General features: G+C 39.7%; 1 protein-coding gene across 3 annotated transcripts in view; it reads left to right on the top strand.

Annotated features, from left to right (window-relative positions):
• The window catches only part of ITPRID2 (ITPR interacting domain containing 2), a 96,147-nt gene that overhangs the window by 47,734 nt on the left and 29,990 nt on the right, over nucleotides 1-18,423 (top strand). Inside the window, exons 2-7 of one of the 3 annotated variants that reach the window (XM_027556128.1) lie at nucleotides 11,924-12,172; nucleotides 12,526-12,571; nucleotides 15,465-15,514; nucleotides 16,358-16,414; nucleotides 17,801-17,840; nucleotides 17,926-18,024. In XM_027556128.1, coding sequence (XP_027411929.1) covers nucleotides 11,959-12,172; nucleotides 12,526-12,571; nucleotides 15,465-15,514; nucleotides 16,358-16,414; nucleotides 17,801-17,840; nucleotides 17,926-18,024 — 506 coding nt within the window. In that variant the 5' untranslated portion in view covers nucleotides 11,924-11,958. Of the gene's footprint in view, nucleotides 1-11,822; nucleotides 12,173-12,525; nucleotides 12,572-15,464; nucleotides 15,515-16,357; nucleotides 16,415-17,800; nucleotides 17,841-17,925; nucleotides 18,025-18,423 lie in introns of those variants that run through there. The other 2 variants (XM_027556139.1, XM_027556147.1) reach the window with 2 other exon arrangements.

Below are 18,423 nucleotides of genomic sequence, written 5' to 3'. Positions count from 1 at the left end.
CTGGAGGAGGGCATGGCAACCCACTCCACTTCTTTCCTGGAAAATCCCATGGACAGAGGAGCCTGGCGGGCTACAGTTCATAGGATCACAAAGAATTGGACACGGCTGAAGTGACTTAGCATGCATGCATGTATTTAAATCATGAGTAAATATATTAAAATGCCCACATATCATATGTTAGTCACAGTAGTGACTGAAGTTTCTTTAGAAAATCCTTCTGAAAGTTGTTTCTCTTCATAAAAGAGTTTATAATAGCTCTTAGGCAAAGACTTCCCTTATGGTTCAGCTGGTAAAGAATCCACCTGCAATGCAGGAGACCTGGGTTCAATCCCTGGGTTGGGAAGATCCCCTAGAGAAGGGAATGGCTACCCACTCCAATATTCTAGCCTGGAGAATTCCATGGACTGTATAGTCTATGGGGTTGCAAAGAGTTGGACACGACTGAGCAACTGTCATAGGCGAAGTCTTAAAATGTCATGTCCTATACTGGGCAGTCAAAGTTACTGGGAAGACCAGATTTTAGGTTGAGAAGAAAAAACCCCCTCGGTTTGATCATGAACATTGTTCCCTTTGAGAAAGTCCTCTGAGAGCAAAAAAGCGGCTGGGCCAAGGGTATTACAGTCTTGGGCTTGTCTTGGGTTAGTCTTGCATCTAATAGAGAACAGGATGTTATCCTAGAAGCAAGGACTCAAACATAAGCTGAAGAACATACTTGTTTGCAGAGAACATACTTGTTTTCACTGTCTCCAACCTGAAGTCCTCTCCAGAAATATGGCTAGGTGGAGCTACAGATTTGGGGCCTGAAGTATCAACTTTACTTGTGTACTGTTACATGCTGCTAAGGAGCCTGGATACGCAAATCTTTGTTTTTACATTCTCTGAGTTTTTCAGAAGATTGATGAGATTAAAAACAATTTTTTTAAAACAAAATCTCTGCCTTTATGTTTGTAGGACTGCTAAGATATGGATTTTTAGCCGTAATTAATTCTGTCACTAACTAAGATGGCTGACCTTAGGCAGGCAAATTTCTCAGCTCAGTTTCCTCCTTCATAAAGTTAAGGAGTGGTAGCAGGTTACTGATTTCCTCTGCCCATCAACTGTAAGTGCAAAGTGCCCTCGGTTTGACGAGAATAAATGGTTGCCAAGGTTTCTCTAACTAGACTTGGAGAATCTAAGACATCCACACATCTTGTGTAGGAGCACTGGCTCTGCAGGGGGAAAGTCCTGGTTCCACTCTGCCCCTTACTAGTATGTGGCCTGGGGCAAGCACTAACCCCTCTGAAGCTCAGTTTCCTTATCTGTAAAGTCCAAGTATTACAAACTCGCTTCTGTGCGTTAGTCGCTTAGTCATGTCTAACTCTTTGTGACCCCATGGACTGTAGCCTGCCAGGCTCCTCTGTGCAAGGAATTCTCCAGGCCAGAATACTGGAGTGGGTTGCCATTTCCTTCTCCAGGGACAAACTTGTATAGAGTTGTATTAAACCAGACACTGTAAATCCAGGTATAAATACAGTGTCTGAAACAAGGCAAGTGCTCAATCAAAAGTACCCATTTTTAACACTGTTATTTCCTTGGGTTTACTGAAATAAATGCTCTCTAACAGCATTTCTTCAAGTTGATTATCCACTAGTGTAGTTACAGTGTTTAAAGGTTTTAAGGTGCCAACTTGGGCTGAGTTGTTTTTAAAAATATTGGAAAGACATAGGCTCAGGGGAATTTTAAAAAATTAAGCAAAACAACCTGTGTGTTGACCTTTACCCTGTAGTTCTTTCATTTAATAACAATCTATTAACAAACACAACTTTAAGCTGTTTGATTAATACTAATGGAATCCAGGCCAAATACGCCACTGAAACATCAGTAATGAACTTTCTTGCCTCAAAGAAATTTTAGTGGAGGTTTGCTTTATTTTTCTGTTTTGAAATAAGATTGTGAAGAAGTTCTTAGTTTGAGGTTCCCACCAATAGATATTTGGTCCTTTAACCTTTGATCATATGTAGATCATATTTCAATACAATTAAATACAATAAACTCATTCTTAGATAGGAGAGATAAGCTTTGAAGGTCATGTAAATACTTATTTTATAACTTTAAAGCAATTGTTTAATCACAAAAGGAAAAAATTGTGGGAAACCAGAGTTCTTTACTGTATTTTAACTACAGCAGGAAATATGTGTTTGTTTATTATGACCCTCATGCTTCCATAGCCAGATTAACTTTCAAACACAGAGTTTTCATTCTGCCTAACCAATAATTTTCACCTTGACTGTGGAAACTGATAATTTGCAGGGAGTTCAAGAATACTTGCATAATTATATCCACTGCTGCTGCTGCTGCTAAGTCGCTTCAGTCGTCCAACTCTGTGCGACCCCATAGACGGCAGCCAACCAGGCTCTCCCGTCCCTGGGATTCTCCAGGCAAGAATACTGGAGTGGGTTGCCATTTCCTTCTCCAATGTATGAAAGTGAAAAGTGAAAGTGAAGTCACTCAGTTGTGTCCGACTCTTAGCGACCCCATGGACTGCAGCCTACCAGGCTTCTCCGCCCATGGGATTTTCCAGGCACTAGAGCCTGGCTTGTCCCCACCACTTGGGGATAGACTCTTTGTGAACAGGGACCCCTTTTAAGAGTAGTTTCCTCTACAGGATGTACTAATTAGCACACAGTAATGTGCTAATTAGTCAAACATGATTTTCAGGAACTATCAAATTTTACAGTGAAAGAGTTCTAAATTACCATTTTATGTTAAGGATGTCTCCTTGCAGATTCTAGGTTTTTCTTCATTTATGAGATGTGAGCTTCAGCTGATTTGTAATAGGTTGTAGAAGAGTAATCACTTGTATTTCAGCTAGAAAGCACTCTGTAGGATAAAAGGTGAGTGACATGTTTTATAGATAGATAAATAAATAAGACCTTACATTGTTGCATGAATCTTGAATACCTGCATATTAAAACCCCCAAATTTATCAAGCCATTGTATAGACTTATATTGATTCAATTTTAAAAGTTCTTAGGAACTAGATTATTATTTTCTGTCTCTATAGCTCTATTTCCTTTAATATCTTATTGTTGGATTAACTCTCATAAAACTTCTCTTACTTTAAAAGATTGCATACTGAATTTATACACAACTTTTTAAAAATTGCCTATAATCATTATTTGTCAAAATGATTTAATCAGAGAAAAGAAATTATTAAGTAAGTATGTAACTTCTGAATTCAGGGGGACAAAAGTGGGTATTTAAAACTGTCACTAAATTCTCAAGGATCTACTGACCCTACCTACCAGTGCAGAGCTAGTTGAAACTGAATGCCCTAGTTTTGATGGCTTACCTGCTCAATCTTGTACATTTTGGTTAATGATGGTAAGGAAAGTTGGTGGAACTGAATGTAAAGAATAGCCAAAAATGGTTGAGTAGAATCCTGGCTGAGTCTGGCAGAAACCCCGCTCTCTCCCCATTTTGTCCTCAAACTTGCCAAGCCTTGTTCTCTTTGGCTTTATTTTAAAAATGCATTTCTGGTGAGTGAGGAAAGGTTTTGTACTGTGTTTTCAATGACTCACCCAAAATAACTCCATTCAACTTGTAAACGGTCCTGTTCTGAATGCAGATTGTTTGTTCTGAGATGGGCATGAAGGGGCTGCAAAAGGGAGATTAGAGAGGGGAAATGTGGTAGGAGAGGCCAGTGCAGTTTATAGTTTATTCAGGTTCAGGAACACATCAGAATTACTTCTTAAAAGGACTGTATGTGTGTGTGTGTGTTGGGGGGGGGGGGTGGGGCGGTGGTGTATATTTTAAAGAACCATTTGTGAGGTCTGTACCATTTAAAGCTTTTATAGATTATCAGTATTATATAGATACATGGCTCATCTAGTTACCAACCTGTTTTTCTGATCCTCATAAAATGTGGTAGAAGGAGAGGTTACAATTATAATAAACATATAATTCCAAATATATGCATAGTGAAATAATTTTTTTTAAGTTTTAAATGCCTTTAAATAGGAAGAATCATATAGGTAACATAAGAGCTAGGAATTAATCTTAAATTAGGAAGAAAATACGTATCAGTACATTGATCACATAAAAGAACTGTGAAAACTGCAAAATGCAATAATGACGTCCTCCTGTTTTGTTGTGTACCATAGAAAAATGTTTAATTCAAGTGGCAAAGACTGAGCATTTGATATCAATAAATATACCTTTTCCAAAGCTTTCATGATTCAAAACATCAGAGTCCTTTAAAGGCAATATTTTAAGGCAGGACTGAAAAGAAAATGAAGAAAAGGACTGATCTTAAAGCTTCACAAATGAATTAAATACATTTTGGCTTTCCCATGTGTTACTATGTCCAGTTATGAGGATTTTCAAAACCTTCTTTGAGTTCCTTAATGAGTTTAACAAATAAAACTTATTCTGTTATATAATGTTGCTTCATGTCATTGTTGATGAAGAACAGATGAGCCATTTTTACCTGTTGCTCAGAAACACCAGAAAATTGAGCCACTAAAAGGAAAGCACGAAGACTAAAAGCTTTTACCATGGAGAGGGTAAATTTAGCACTGTGTGGCAAACTGAAGACCTTGTGACCTAGGAATGGTGAAATGAGAGATAAATGACAAGTTTTTAATTTGCACAAAATTAGAAAGTATATAAATTTACTCAGATTATATAAATAATTTGTAAGGCAAAGTTCCAGTGGTATTAACACCTGTATCTTCTGATGTATACTCGGGAAAATGAGGCAAATCAAAATAGAAGATTATTTTGTTATGTTAATACTTATTTATGAGGACAGTGAACTAGTATAGTAACAGTTTTTGCTAATGTGGAAAAAACCAGACAATAGGTAATAGGTTTAAATCATAGACCTTAAATATTCAATTTTATTACTTTAAAATATATACAATAAACAGAAATACTTTAATGGCTAATATGACTTTAAAATATAAAAAAAAAAAAACAGCCTAAGGCAAACTAACCACCTTTCTGCATTGTTTAATTATATGATTTGTAAACAAATCTTTGAAAGTTTTTGAAGAATTCACTGGTTCAGAAACATTTTTCCATTCATCCTCTTTTCAGATCAGATCAGTCACTCAGTCGTGTCCAACTCTTTGCGACCCCATGAATCGCAGCACACCAGGCGTCCCTGTCCATCACCAACTCCCAGAGTTCACTCAGACTCACATCCATTGAGTCAGTGACGCCATCCAGCCATCTCATCCTCTGTGTCCCCTTCTCCTGCCCCCAATCCCTCCCAGCATCAGAGTCTTTTCCAATGAGTCAGCTCTTTGCATGAGGTGGCCAAAGTACTGGAGCTTCAGCTTTAGCATCATTCCTTCCAAAGAAATCCCAGGGCTGATCTCCTTCAGAATGGACTGGCTGGATCTCCTTGCAGTTCAAGGGACTCTCAAGAGTCTTCTCCAACACCACAGTTCAAAAGCATCAATTCTTCGGCGCTCAGCCTTCTTCACAGTCCAACTCTCACATCCATACATGACCACAGGAAAAACCATAGCCTTGACTAGACGAACCTTTGTTGGCAAAGTAATGTCTCTGCTTTTGAATATGCTATCTAGGTTGGTCATAACTTTCCTTCCAAGGAGTAAGCGTCTTTTAATTTCATGGCTGCAGTCACCATCTGTAGTGATTTTGGAGCCCCCCAAAATAAAGTCTGACACTGTTTCCACTATTTCCCCATCTATTTCCCATGAAGTGGTGGGACCGGATGCCATGATCTTCTTTTTCTGAATGTTGAGCTTTAAGCCAACTTTTTCACTCTCCACTTTCACTTTCATCAAGAGGCTTTTGAGGTCCTCTTCACTTTCTGCCATAAGGGTGGTGTCATCTGCATATCTGAGGTTATTGATATTTCTCCCGGCAATCTTGATTCCAGCTTGTGTTTCTTCCAGTCCAGCGTTTCTCATGATGTACTCTGCATCTAAGTTAAATAAGCAGGGTGACAATATACAGCCTTGACGTACTCCTTTTCCTATTTGGAACGAGTCTGTTGTTCCATGTCCAGTTCTAACTGTTGCTTCCTGACCTGCATACAAATTTCTCAAGAGGCAGATCAGGTGGTCTGGTATTCCCATCTCTTTCAGAATTTTCCACAGTTTATTGTGATCCACACAGTCAAAGGCTTTGGCATAGTCAATAAAGCAGAAATAGATGTTTTTCTGGAACTCTCTTGCTTTTTCTATGATCCAGTGGATGTTGGCAATTTGATCTCTGGTTCCTCTGCCTTTTCTAAAACCAGCTTGAACATCAGGAAGTTCACAGTTCATATATTGCTGAAGCCTGGCTTGGAGAATTTTGAGCATTACTTTACTAGTATGTGAGATGAGTGCAATTGTGCGGTAGTTCATTAAACTAGTATCCCTGGAAATGTTAACAGTTATATTGAGGGGGCCCAAAAGATTACATGCTAAAATGAACTTTAGAAATGCTGGGTTAAACAAAGTTAAACAGTTTTATTTAAAAAAAAAAAAAAAAAAACTTGAGGACTTCTCAGGTCTTTAATGTTCATTGTGACTGGGTTGGGATTGGGGGAGACGAGAGAATAAGCAGAGTTTACCAAACTTACTTTATACAGAATTCTTTCCTCCAGATAATTCTATTATTATGACAAAGGGATCTGGAAGGTGTTAAGTAAATAGAGTGGCAGATTAAATAAAAAGTGTAGCATTTTATATTTCAATTTGGTAAACTGCAACACTATACCATGTTCTGATCAGATTTTGAATTATTAAGATTTTGATGCACAAAATAAAATTTTTAATTATGTAAATACTAAAGAAACAATACCTTAACTAGAACCAAATTGCCTTAGTATGGTGGCTGATGGCTTAGTCGCTAAGTCGTGTCTGAGTCTCGTGACCCCGAGGACTGTGGCCTGCCAGGATCCTCTGTCCATGGGATTCTCCAGGCAAGAATACCGGAGTGTGTGGCCATTTCCTTCTCCAGGGGATCTTCCCAACCCAGGGATTGAAGCCGGGTCTCCTGCATTGCAGGCAGATTCTTTACCAACTGAGCTACGAGCCAGTTTTCCCACTAGCAAATCTTGTTTTGTAATTTGGAGGAATATGTTAAGGCCCTGTTGTTGTTCAGTCGCTAAATCATATCTGACTGTATGCAACCCCATGAACTACAGCACACCAGGATTCCCTGTCCTTCACTATCTCCAGGAGTTTGCTCAGACTCATGTTCATTGAGTTGATGATGCCATCCAACCATCTCATCCTCTGTCGTCCCCTTCTCCTTCCGCCCTCAATCTTTCCCAGCATTAGGGTCTTTTGCAATGAGTCAGCTCTTCCCATCAGGTGGCCAAAATATTGGAGCTTCAGCTTCAGTATCAGTCCTTTCAATGAATATTCAGGGTTGATTTCCTTTAGGATTGACTGGTTTGATCTCCTTGCAGTCCAAGGGACTCTCAAGAGTCTTCTGCAGCACCACAATTCAAAAGCATCAATTCTTTGGCACTCAGCCTTCTTTATCAGTAATGAATTATACTGAGCATAATGTTTCACTTTTGATATATGCTTTTCCATTTAAAATTGGCTAAATTAACTGGAGTTGGTTTTCTGTCCTAGCCTGACTTTATAATGTTTAAAAATTTCAGCTGCAAAAGCATGTAGATGTCATTTACTATAAGAATAAATCCCCACATGAGATTGATTTTTGTTTTGTGCAATATGCCAATTTCAGTAGTGATACTGAACATCTGTGGGCTTCCCTGGTTGCTCAGAGGTTAAAGTGTCTGCCTGTAATGGGAGAGACCTGGGTTTGATCCCTGGGTCGGGAAGATTCCCTGGAGAAGGAAATGGCAACCCACTCCAGTATTCTTGCCTGGAGAATCCCATGGATGGAGGAGCCTGGTGGGCTACAGTCCACTGGGTCGTAAAAAGTCAGACACGACTAAGCGATTTCACTTTCTTTCACTTTCACTGAACATCTACTTTGCTTCCTGTAATCCTCACTTCACCTTTGGGCAGGCAGTTATCATGACCACTATTTCATAGATGAGGAATGTAATAGCTAGAGATATCAGCTGCTTTACCCCCGGGCCATACAAGAGACAGAAGGAGATAGGAACAGATTTCAAACTTCAGTCTGACACCAAAGACTCTACTGTTTCCACTATAGCATGCTGGATGGGATTATCTGCATCTAGTAGAAATATTTTTCTTCCTCCACCTTGTAGGCATTAGTAGTCACTTCAGTTGTGTCCAACTGTGTGTGACCCTATGGACTGTAGCCTGTCAGGCTCCTCTGTCCATGGGATTCTCCAGGCAAGAATACTGGAGTGGGTTACTACTTCCTCCTCCAGGGCATCTTCCTGATCTAGGGATTGAACCTGTTGTCTCTTAAGTCTCCCATACTGGCAGGCAGTTTCTTTACCACCAAATAGGGAAAGGAGTACGTCAAGGCTGTATATTGTCACCCTGCTTATTTAACTTAGATGCAGAGTATATCATGAGAAAAGCTGGGCTGGATGAAGCATAGCTGGAATCAAGATTGCCAGGAGAAATATCAATAACCTCAGATATGCAGATGACACCACCCTTATGGCAGAAAGTGAAAAAGAACTAAATAGCCTCTTGATGAAAGTGAAAGAGGAGAGTGAAACAGTTGGCTTAAGACTCAACATTCAGAAAACTAAGATCATGGCATCCGGTCCCATCACTTCATGGGAAATAGATGGGGAAACAGTGGAAACAGTGACAGATTTTATTTGAGGGGGCTCCAAAATCATTGCAGATGGTGATTGCAGCCATGAAGTTAAAAGATGCTTGCTCCTTGGAAGAAAAGTTATGACCAACCTAGATAGCATATTAAAAAGCAGAGATATTACTATGCCAACAAAGGTCCATCTAGTCAAAGCTATGGTTTTTCCAGTGGTCATGTATGGATGTGAGAGTTGGACTATAAAGAAAGCTAAGCACCAAAGAATTGATGCTTTTGAATTGTGGTGTTAGAGATGACTCTTGAGAGTCCCTTGGACTGCAAGAAGATCCAACCAGTCAATCCTAAAGGAAATCAGTTCTGAATATCCATCGGAAGGACTGACATTGAAGCTGAAACTCCAATACTTTGGCCACCCGATGGGAAGAACTGACTCATTGCAAAAGACCCAGATTGAGGGTGGGAGGAGAAGGGGACAACAGAGGATGAGTTGGTTGGATAGCATCACTAACTCAATGGATATGAGTTTGAGTAAACTCCGGGAGTTGGTGATGGACAGGGAGGCCTGGTGTGCTGCAGTCCATGAGGTCCATGCAGTCCATGAGGTCACTTGAATGACTGAACAGACTTATCACTAGTGCCACTTGGGAAGTCCATGGGGATTAGTAACTCAAACATTATTCTTTATGTAGAACTTCTGCAAAGTGTAGTGGCAGATGGTCTACAATATAGTAGCTGTTTGGAAAAAAGAAAAATCCTTGAAGAAGCAAGCAAACAGATGGACTCTCCTCATAAATGAAACACAGTAAATTTTGTAAAATCTCAAAGTTGAGAATACAATTATAAGTCATTACTTTTCAAAATAGCTCCTGTTACAAGGATTTCCTTCTCTATTACTTCTGTACCCTCAGTGTTTTAGGTTAAAAATCATCATGTAGAAGAAAACATGATTGTGTAATTAGAAATTTAAGAATTGTTGCACTAAAGCTATTATCTAATGTTATTCTAAGCTTGCTGCTGCTGCTAAGTCGATTCAGTCATGTCCGACTCTGTGCGACCCCATAGACAGCAGCCCACCAGGCTCCCGGTCCCTGGGATTCTCCAGGCAAGAACACTGGAGTGGGCTGCCATTTCCTTCTCCAATGCATGAAGGTGAAAAGTGAAAGTGAAGTCGCTCAGTCCTGTAGGATCTGCTGGCATTTTCCCCCCTTTATTATTTGACTTGGTTGGGTTTTTTTTTTTTTCTTTTTGGCCATGCCATGCATCATGTTGGATCTTAGCTCCTCAGTCAGAGGTGGAACTGGTGCCCCCTGCTCTGGAAACGCAGAGTCTTAATCACTGGACCGCCAGGGAGGTCCTGGTGGCTGGGTTTTTAAATATAAAATGTGGTTCATTACCCTAAAAAATTCTTCGTTGTTTAAAAGTATTTAAACAACAAAACTAAAGATAATAGGCCAAAGAGATACAACATAGAGTCAAGTATTTTATCCATTTGACTATCCATTCTGAGGAATGTGAAGCATAGAAAATTCACCTTGAGAACTCAATATTCCTCATGGGATAGGCACTGTGCTAAAAGTGTAAAGGATGCAAGAAGAATATAGAATAGTGTTCTTTGGTCTCTCCCTTTATAGGCTGCCTAGGAAGCCAGACATACCCTTAGAAGCCAGTCATATTATTTACTGCACAAGTTCAGTCCCAAAATAAATGAGACAGACATTCAGTTACATACCAAGGAACTGTGGAAAAGATGTGACCAGAGGTGGTGGAAAGATGTTGTCCAGGAAAATTTCTGACTTGGCTGGATCTTGAAGATCATGGAGGTACTGGATAGAAAGAAAAGGAATGAACTGAGAGGCTAGGATACAGTCAACAACAGCATGTGGCAATGACAGAGCTAAGTAAGTTGGCGTCCCTCTGGGCCCCGAATGAAACTGAAGACAGCAAGGTTTGTTCTCTGGGACTTCTGAACCAGCCCTTTCAATGCCTTCTCTCCAGGTACCATCCACACTGGCTCTCCTGCTTACCTTTCCTACAGGCAGCTAGACTCTGGCCTATTTTGCAGGGCAATTCAACTGTTAGCTGTAGTTTGCTATAGGGCCCTTGTAAACGAAAGTTTTTGAGATTCAAAAAAAAGATTAATAGTGAAATTTCAAGGCAGTGATGTACCAGTACCCCTGTTATAGTTCCCCCTCATACTTTACAGTAGAAGGCCCAGAATGATACCGTGATGACTCTGGAAAGCTATTCTGGATCTTGGATATGATGCTGATTAGTATTTTATAGTCTTTCTGCTAGTAGGAGTTTAAAAACAACAAAAGGAAATGCTCAAACTCATTTTTAAAATAATTCCAAACCTTGACATCATTTGTATCTGGTAGCACCCAAATTCAAATATTTCTACTTTCCCCAGCCGTTTCTCACTCTATTTTCCTTCACCTCTTTATAAGTCCAATTTCAACGTGGAACTTCCTGCTTAAATCACTCTTAATTCAATTTCATACATAACACAGCACGTTAAATAACGTTCTTAAGCATAAAGTAGCACTCCACGAAGTCTAGTCTTTTCCTGTTTAGACATTTTGACAAATACCAATTATGCGCCTCTTTTTCCTAGCTTTCTTCACAATTCCTTGTACACAAATCTTTGGACTCCTCGAAGAGTAACTTTCGGGGAGCCCAAGCAGACACTTGTTTTGAGGTGAAGAAGGGCGTTCAAGGAAACTTGGCATTTCTACATTCCTTCTCTTTTAGGGTGCGAGGAGAACTTGAGAGAAAGCAAAGATTATTAACCTACAAACAGGCGCAAAAGCCGCGGCGTGGGGCGGAGGGCGGGGGTTCGGGGGCGGGTCTCCCCGCTCCGGGCTCGTCGCGCCCGCCCCGCGCGCCCCCGGCCGGAAGGGGGCGTGGAATGCCGCCGAGGGAGGGGCGCGCTGACGCGCGGCTGCCGGCCAGGCCCCTGGGCGTCAGGCGGAGGCGGGGGCGGGGGAGCCGGGAAGGGGGCTGGCAGGCGCTCGGCTCCCAGCCGCGCTCGCTCGGGCCACTCGCGCTCCCGCGCCGCGCCCGGCCGGCTTCATGTGAAGCGCTGGCCCTCCGCCCCCTCCCTCCCCTTCCTTCCCTCCCTCCCTCCCGTCCCCTCCTCCTCCTCCTCCCGCGCCCGCTCCCGCTCCCCGGGGCCCCCAGCCCGGCGGGCGCTGACAGCTAGGGGCGGGGGTCCCTGCCGCCGCCGTGTCTCTCACAGGCTCCGGCTGGGGCTGCGGAGCCCCCAGTGTGGCCATGGACCGGCCCCTGGTGGCGTCGGCGGAGGCGGAGGAGGAACTCGAGTGGCAAGTGGCGAGTCGCAGGAGGAAGGCCTGGGCCAAGTGCCGCGGCTCCTGGCAGGCGTCGGAGACAGAGGACCTGTCCACAGAAGCGACGACGCAGGACGAGGACGAGGACGAGGACGAGGACGACCTCTCCGGAACGAAGCTGCCGGCGGCCGCAGGGAGAGGTCCGTGCGCCCGGCCGGGCAGCGGCGGGCGGGGAGCTCGGGGGAGTGCGGGCTGGCGGAGGAAAGTCTCGTGCGCCTTGGGCGACTGCTCTGAGTTCTGGAAGACCTCCTGGGCTCCAGGCAGGGGGGAGAGGGGACACTTTCGACCTTTAAACGCGCGCGCTTGGCAAGGCGTCTCCAGCGTCAACACAGACACCCCGGTGCCATCATTTCCCTTCAGGTGGTCACTGCTACGTGTGGCTTAGGCTGCATTTTGTCCCCAGTAAGATTCTCCCTAGGGGTATCCAGGGTGACCCCGTGGACAGAGTTCCCTTGGGGTCGGTAACGAGCTGTCCCCTCGCTCTGTCCTGCAGGAAACGTGCCCAACGAGAAGATCGCGATATGGCTCAAGGACTGCCGGTGAGTCCTCGCTCGCGTCCGGGGGAGATCCGCTCAGCTGGGACGCCCGGGCGGAGTGACTCGGGCCGCAGTCCCTGTGGGTCCCGTGAACCTCATAAGCTCTGAACCGGAAAGTAAGCCGGCGGATAGCTTCCTCCTTTAAACGATTAGAAATGGAAGTGCTGTGACCGCCGATTATTTGGTGACCATGTTGACTTTACAGTTGTTAGGACTTCAGTTCCGGAGCGTGATGTTAGCATCAGAGATCAGAAACCTAAAACAGATAATCATGCCATATTATTATGCTGGCCCGTTTTTATTTGAAAGGCATGTCACATTTCACACAGTATTTTATTTTGCATTTGTGTTGGCATCTGTACATCTGGCATAGAGTCATTTCCTTTTCAAATGTGTTTTAAATGAGTTTAATTTACTTAACTACATTAACTGGGCTTTAACTTTATGCTGGTGCCTTAATTCTGTTTGGAGAGCTATTAAAACTAGCTAATTTTGTTCTAGTTTACACCTTGGACGTGGATTTGTCAGATGGCCCTGGAATTCACAGAAGGGAAATAGAGCTTTGAAGACATTCAGGCTACATAAATCAGTTTAATTACATGCTTTGATAGCTGGCACAGAAATGTTTGATAAAGTACAAAGGAGATTGATCATATCTTATTACAGTAAAATGTGCCTGTTTCATATTTTAATTATTTTTTCCAACTTATTTGCTACTTAAAAAATCTCCTGTGAAGAATGTAGGCTTTTTAACTTTTGTTAAGGTGTTTGCTTCTGTATATATTTTTTGCCATGTCAATTTGGGCTTTTCTTCACCTTTTTGTCCAAGTACCAGAGTTTGGGAAGTCTCTTTTGGGAGAGGAGAGAGAACTGATTCTTATAGATGCCAATTTGTTTTTCTCTCCTAAAGACCCAAAATACTGGCCACTGCTCTGTTGGTATCCTGTTTTGGTGAATTGCTTGGAGTCTTGCTGAACACTCCATTATTGAACTCCTTTTATTCTGGATATCACAGACCCTTCTGAAATATGAGATATATGGACCCTCTTTGTAAAAATACACAAAAAAATGTTTAAGAGCAAGAGAAGAATCATGTTTTTATGACGTGTAGGAATTAAGATTGTATAAGAGATCACATCAAGCAGACAATAAATAAGTACATCTTTACAGATAAATGCAATGGGCAAATGTTAACATTCACCAGGACATGTGATCTCTGAAAATTCCTGAAGTTTTGTTGCTAATCTTGATTTATATAGGCAGATTCTAAATTCTCTTGCTTCTTCCCTCATGGATTTCTTTCATCAATTTCTTTCTTGTTCCCTACTGTTGTACCTATTCTGTACAAAAGGGACATTCATTTGTACTCTGGAAAGCTAGAACAGTCTTTTACTGTGAGTTTTAATCATCACAGATTTGACTGTAGAGTATATGTGACTGTATTTTTTTTTTTTTCCCCTGTAACAATTTAGGATCCTTCCTAGACTCAGTCTACTTTGTATATTATGTACAGGTGATTTAAAGACAGCATATTCCCCCATGATAGGTTCTCAAATAATCTTTGTTTTCTTATTGCTTTCTATATCCTGAATAAAGATACCTTGTTGTTTTTTCTTAAAGGGAGTCTTTATTTTAAAAATCCACCTCCCCCCACCACAGGCTAAGTGGAAACACATTGCTTGAATAAAGTAGCCTCTAAGAAGATATAGAGTTTTTGATAAGATTTGTAAGACAGCAATTATGAGAGACTTGTTTCTGAAGGAGAATGCCAGTTATAGTCTGCTCATTTGCCATCTTCTGTTGGTGCCCAGGCCAGTAGAGATATCTGCAGGAGTAAGGCAGTGTTTTGTCCTACACAAGAAGCCATCATGGGAGAGGAATGACTTTTTTTGAAGGCATAAAGTTTAGCTTTTTAAAATATGTGCAAAAACTTAGAGATTTTATGGTCACTGCTTATTCTTTTAGATTTCAAAAACACTAATTTTTAAAGAATTGCCATTGCTTGTATATTTGTTTGTAGAAACTTTTAATATTGGCGTTTCAGTAATATTTTTTTGAAACTGATATTTTTATGATTGATTCCATGTCTGGTGTGAATCTATAACAGGTACAAATTGTTACTGGCAAAAGACTTATGACACAAAGTAGAACTTTTATAATAAAATAATCTGTTTCTTTAGCTTAGTTTTGAGAAAGAGATAAATATTTTGCATTTAAAAGACTTGTTTGAACAATAAGAACGTGAAAGAATTTTAGTAATGGCTAATTCTTAAGATAGATTCTCAAGCCAACTTTTTAATAATCTTTTCAGAGTTAAATGAAGAATATATGTATTTTTTCAGTTTAAAAGCATAAAATGAATTCCAAACTTCTCTACTGTATCAGAAAAGATAATAGTTGGTGTAAGGGAGGTGCTGAGTGGCGCTCTAAAATGCTAGATGAGATTTAAGAAAACTGTTGAGCCTTGTTTCTAACTAGACTTTGACTTTTTAATTTTATTGAGATGAGGACTTGTTTTCTTTTAATTCTGTTTCCTGTTTCTAGAGAAGGGATTGAGAGGAGCAGACATTTTCTAAATGCCTACTGTCATTCTCTTTTTTCTGTTTTTGTAAAGAAAATGCCAATTCATATCATTTGTAATTGCCATTCTTGCTCTTAATTGCTGGCAGATCAGACATGTGATTAAATCATTCCTGGTGAGCTGACTTGATGATAGGTATTTGCTTGGTAGCATATTACTTATGTAATCCACTTGCATTCCCTATGTGTTTGGGAGAAATGTTAAACTGTGATTAGAAGCTCGCTTAGCTATAACCCTTTAAAGTGTCGGGCAGGGCAATGGCAGCTCTCCAGACAGCTTTTTAAGACTAAGGCTGATATGTTTCTGTGATTTCAGTACCCCTTTGGGAGCCTCACTGGATGAACAAAGCGGTAGTACGCTCAAGGGTAAGAGAAAGCTGCCTTTCTAAATCTGTTCTTTATAAGGGTCCTACTATTGTCCTGGGAGTGAAAGTGAATGTGTGCGTGTGTATATATAAATTATAAAAGTGATGTTCATGTTTATAAAATATGCAGTTCTAAGATAAAAGCCAAAAGGGGGAAACCTTGTCATGAACCATAGAAACTGTGGTGAGTTTAAACAAATTACTAAGCCTTTGCACAATGTGAAACTCGTTTTTTTTTATTGTTCAGTTAGATATTATAGAGACTAATTAAATACAGAAATGTGATGTGTAAACATAGGGAAAATATATATTGAGTGAATTAGGTCATTTCTTTGCTTACATGAACTGAAATTGCCACACCTGAAATTTTACCACCTGTGCAAGGTGGAATTCTAAAGTTCAAAGTACAATAAGAATGTGCAGGTAGTGGCAAGGCATATAAAAACTATTTACAGTATCAGGAAAATCTAGCTTGAGCTCCCAACTTAATATAAGGGGGTAAAAGAAGTGACTGTACCGGAATCTGGTTTTCCGTGAAACTGTTGGGTAAGATACATTATCTAATTCAACGTCTTAAAGGCTTATTGAGTATAAAGTAGCCAGTAGATTCTAGCTTCTAGCAATTTTACCTGGTTGCAAATGATGGTTTCCTTCACAATGAAGTGAAAACGTGTGTCTTCTTCCTGAAATTATAAGGAGAGTAACTTATGAGGACATTCATGTCTGAAATCCTTTACTCTGTCTTATATTTTGCTTGGTCAGTTTGTTTAAATTAAAACAATGATTTTATATGGGGGTCAGGAAGAACAGATGACTGGGATGAATCTTCTGATGTTTCTTTCAGGTGTGCTTGTGAGAAATGGGGGAAGTTTTGAAGATGATTTGTCATTGGGAGCTGAAGGTATGTTTGGAAGAACTGTATTTTCATATAGTTTTAAAATTAAAAAAAAAACAGAAAGTGACATGTTTTCAGGTTTATGACCCTCAGAGTTAAAGTTCTTAAAAGTGGCTCAGACACATTTTACAGAAACTTTTAGGTGTTAATCTAGTGAGAGCCTTTTGGAGACCTGTAGAAATGGCTCTGAAAAACCATTGTGAAATACTCAAAGGTTTTCATTGGACTTTAATGCTCTAAAGGAACTGTTTGGGGGCAAATAATGGTGATATAACTGAGGGAAGACTTGTCCCACAAAAGGAAGCTTAAATATTTATATGTGAGAAAATTGCAGTGAAACTTATTTTAGTGTGAGGTATAAAGCTGCAGCTTGTCTTTTTTTTTTTTTTTTTGCATTCAAGTGCCTGTCTTTCCTTCCTCTTTTTCCAGATTTTTAGAAGATTAAAGGAAAAGACAAATTAGAGTTACTAGAAGTTAATTAGAAATCATTATACTGATGTCTGTTCAAAGCTAAATTAGGATTTTAAAAGTGTATTGTGCTATGTTTAAATTTTCGCAGATTATCTTTTCCTGTGGATTCATAATAAAGCTTTCCACAATGTAAACTTAAGAATTTTTTATTGTTTTATTGGTATTTTGAAATTATTCGTTGCTGTATAGCTAGGTTATTAATGAGTGCTTTTTATAAAAAAAGAATTAAGGATTTTATTAAATCTTTTTGAATTGTAAGTTGATGTATAGTGAATTTACCCACTGAATTTAATATTCTTGATCTCTTGCTGTTTGAAGCCAATCTGTGTGATAGATTACTTATTAAGAGCCATCTAACACTGAAAACTCTATAGAATATGTGAATATGTTAGTTTTTATATTTCTGTTAATATCTTTTCCAGGAATAAACTCTATAAAATAAACTGTAAAGCTTAAACTTACTGCTCCCCAATCAGTATTAAAATGCATTTCCAATGTTATTGTAAATAGCACTTTTAATAACTACCTTAGTAGCCTCACAATATGGAATTTCTTTGTAAGACTTCATTTTTATTTTTTTTAAACAGTTCTTTTCAGAGAAAAATTGAGGGGAAGGTACAGAGGTTTCCCATATGGTTTCTGCCCTATATATGCATAGCTTCTTTGTTGTCAACATCCCCCTACTAGACTAGCACATTTGTTACAGTTGATGAACCTAGAATAAGGCAAATTAGCCACATTATTATTGCTAAATGTCTAATATACCAAACTCTTGTCCTGGCACATTAAATCTGTCATTAAAGATAATATACAGATAGGTAAGAAAAGAATCAGTGGCTAATTTGCTTTTTAAATGATTGTATCACATTAGTTATTGTCTTGCTAATAGTTGTGCTTTCCACTTACTCTTTTTACCTTTAGCGAACCACCTTCATGAAATTGATGCTCAAATTGATAATTGGTATGTAGCTGTTTATTTTTTTTCCTTTCTAAACATTAGGAATATTTGTGGAGATAAAATTTATATAATATACTTTTGTTTATAGCAGTAATATTTTGGCCAAAGAGAGAAGACTACAGTTTCATCAGAAGGGAAGAAGTATGAATTCCACTGGATCTGGGAAAAGTAGTGGGACAGTCTCAAGGTACCTTATTCTGAGCTTATACTGCAATTACATTGTGTTGTAGATGACCTAATCTGATCACTTTTTTAGCCTTGGATTTGGCTTGACAGTGTGAAGTCAAAAGGAATCCAGAGTGTTTCATAGATCAACATAACTGACGGAAGTGTCTTTTTTTTTTAATTAAGATTAAGTAAAAGTTAACAAATATGTTAATAATGTTGCTGGAATCCATAATGAGTATTTTGAGCCCTATGAGAGAGGAATTCCATAGTGGAATAATTTCTACTTCCAAAATTTTCCATTCTGCTAGAGTCTTGAGTTACTCTGATATAAATATCAGAATAAATCTTTGTAATTTAAAGCTTGATATTGAAACATAGATTTATCTTCATATAAAACCAAATATCTTTAAAATATAAA

This window comes from Bos indicus x Bos taurus, chromosome 2, assembly GCF_003369695.1.
Source record: "Bos indicus x Bos taurus breed Angus x Brahman F1 hybrid chromosome 2, Bos_hybrid_MaternalHap_v2.0, whole genome shotgun sequence".
NCBI classification, from domain to species: Eukaryota; Metazoa; Chordata; class Mammalia; order Artiodactyla; family Bovidae; genus Bos; species Bos indicus x Bos taurus.
This window is presented reverse-complemented; position numbering and strand designations above follow the sequence as displayed.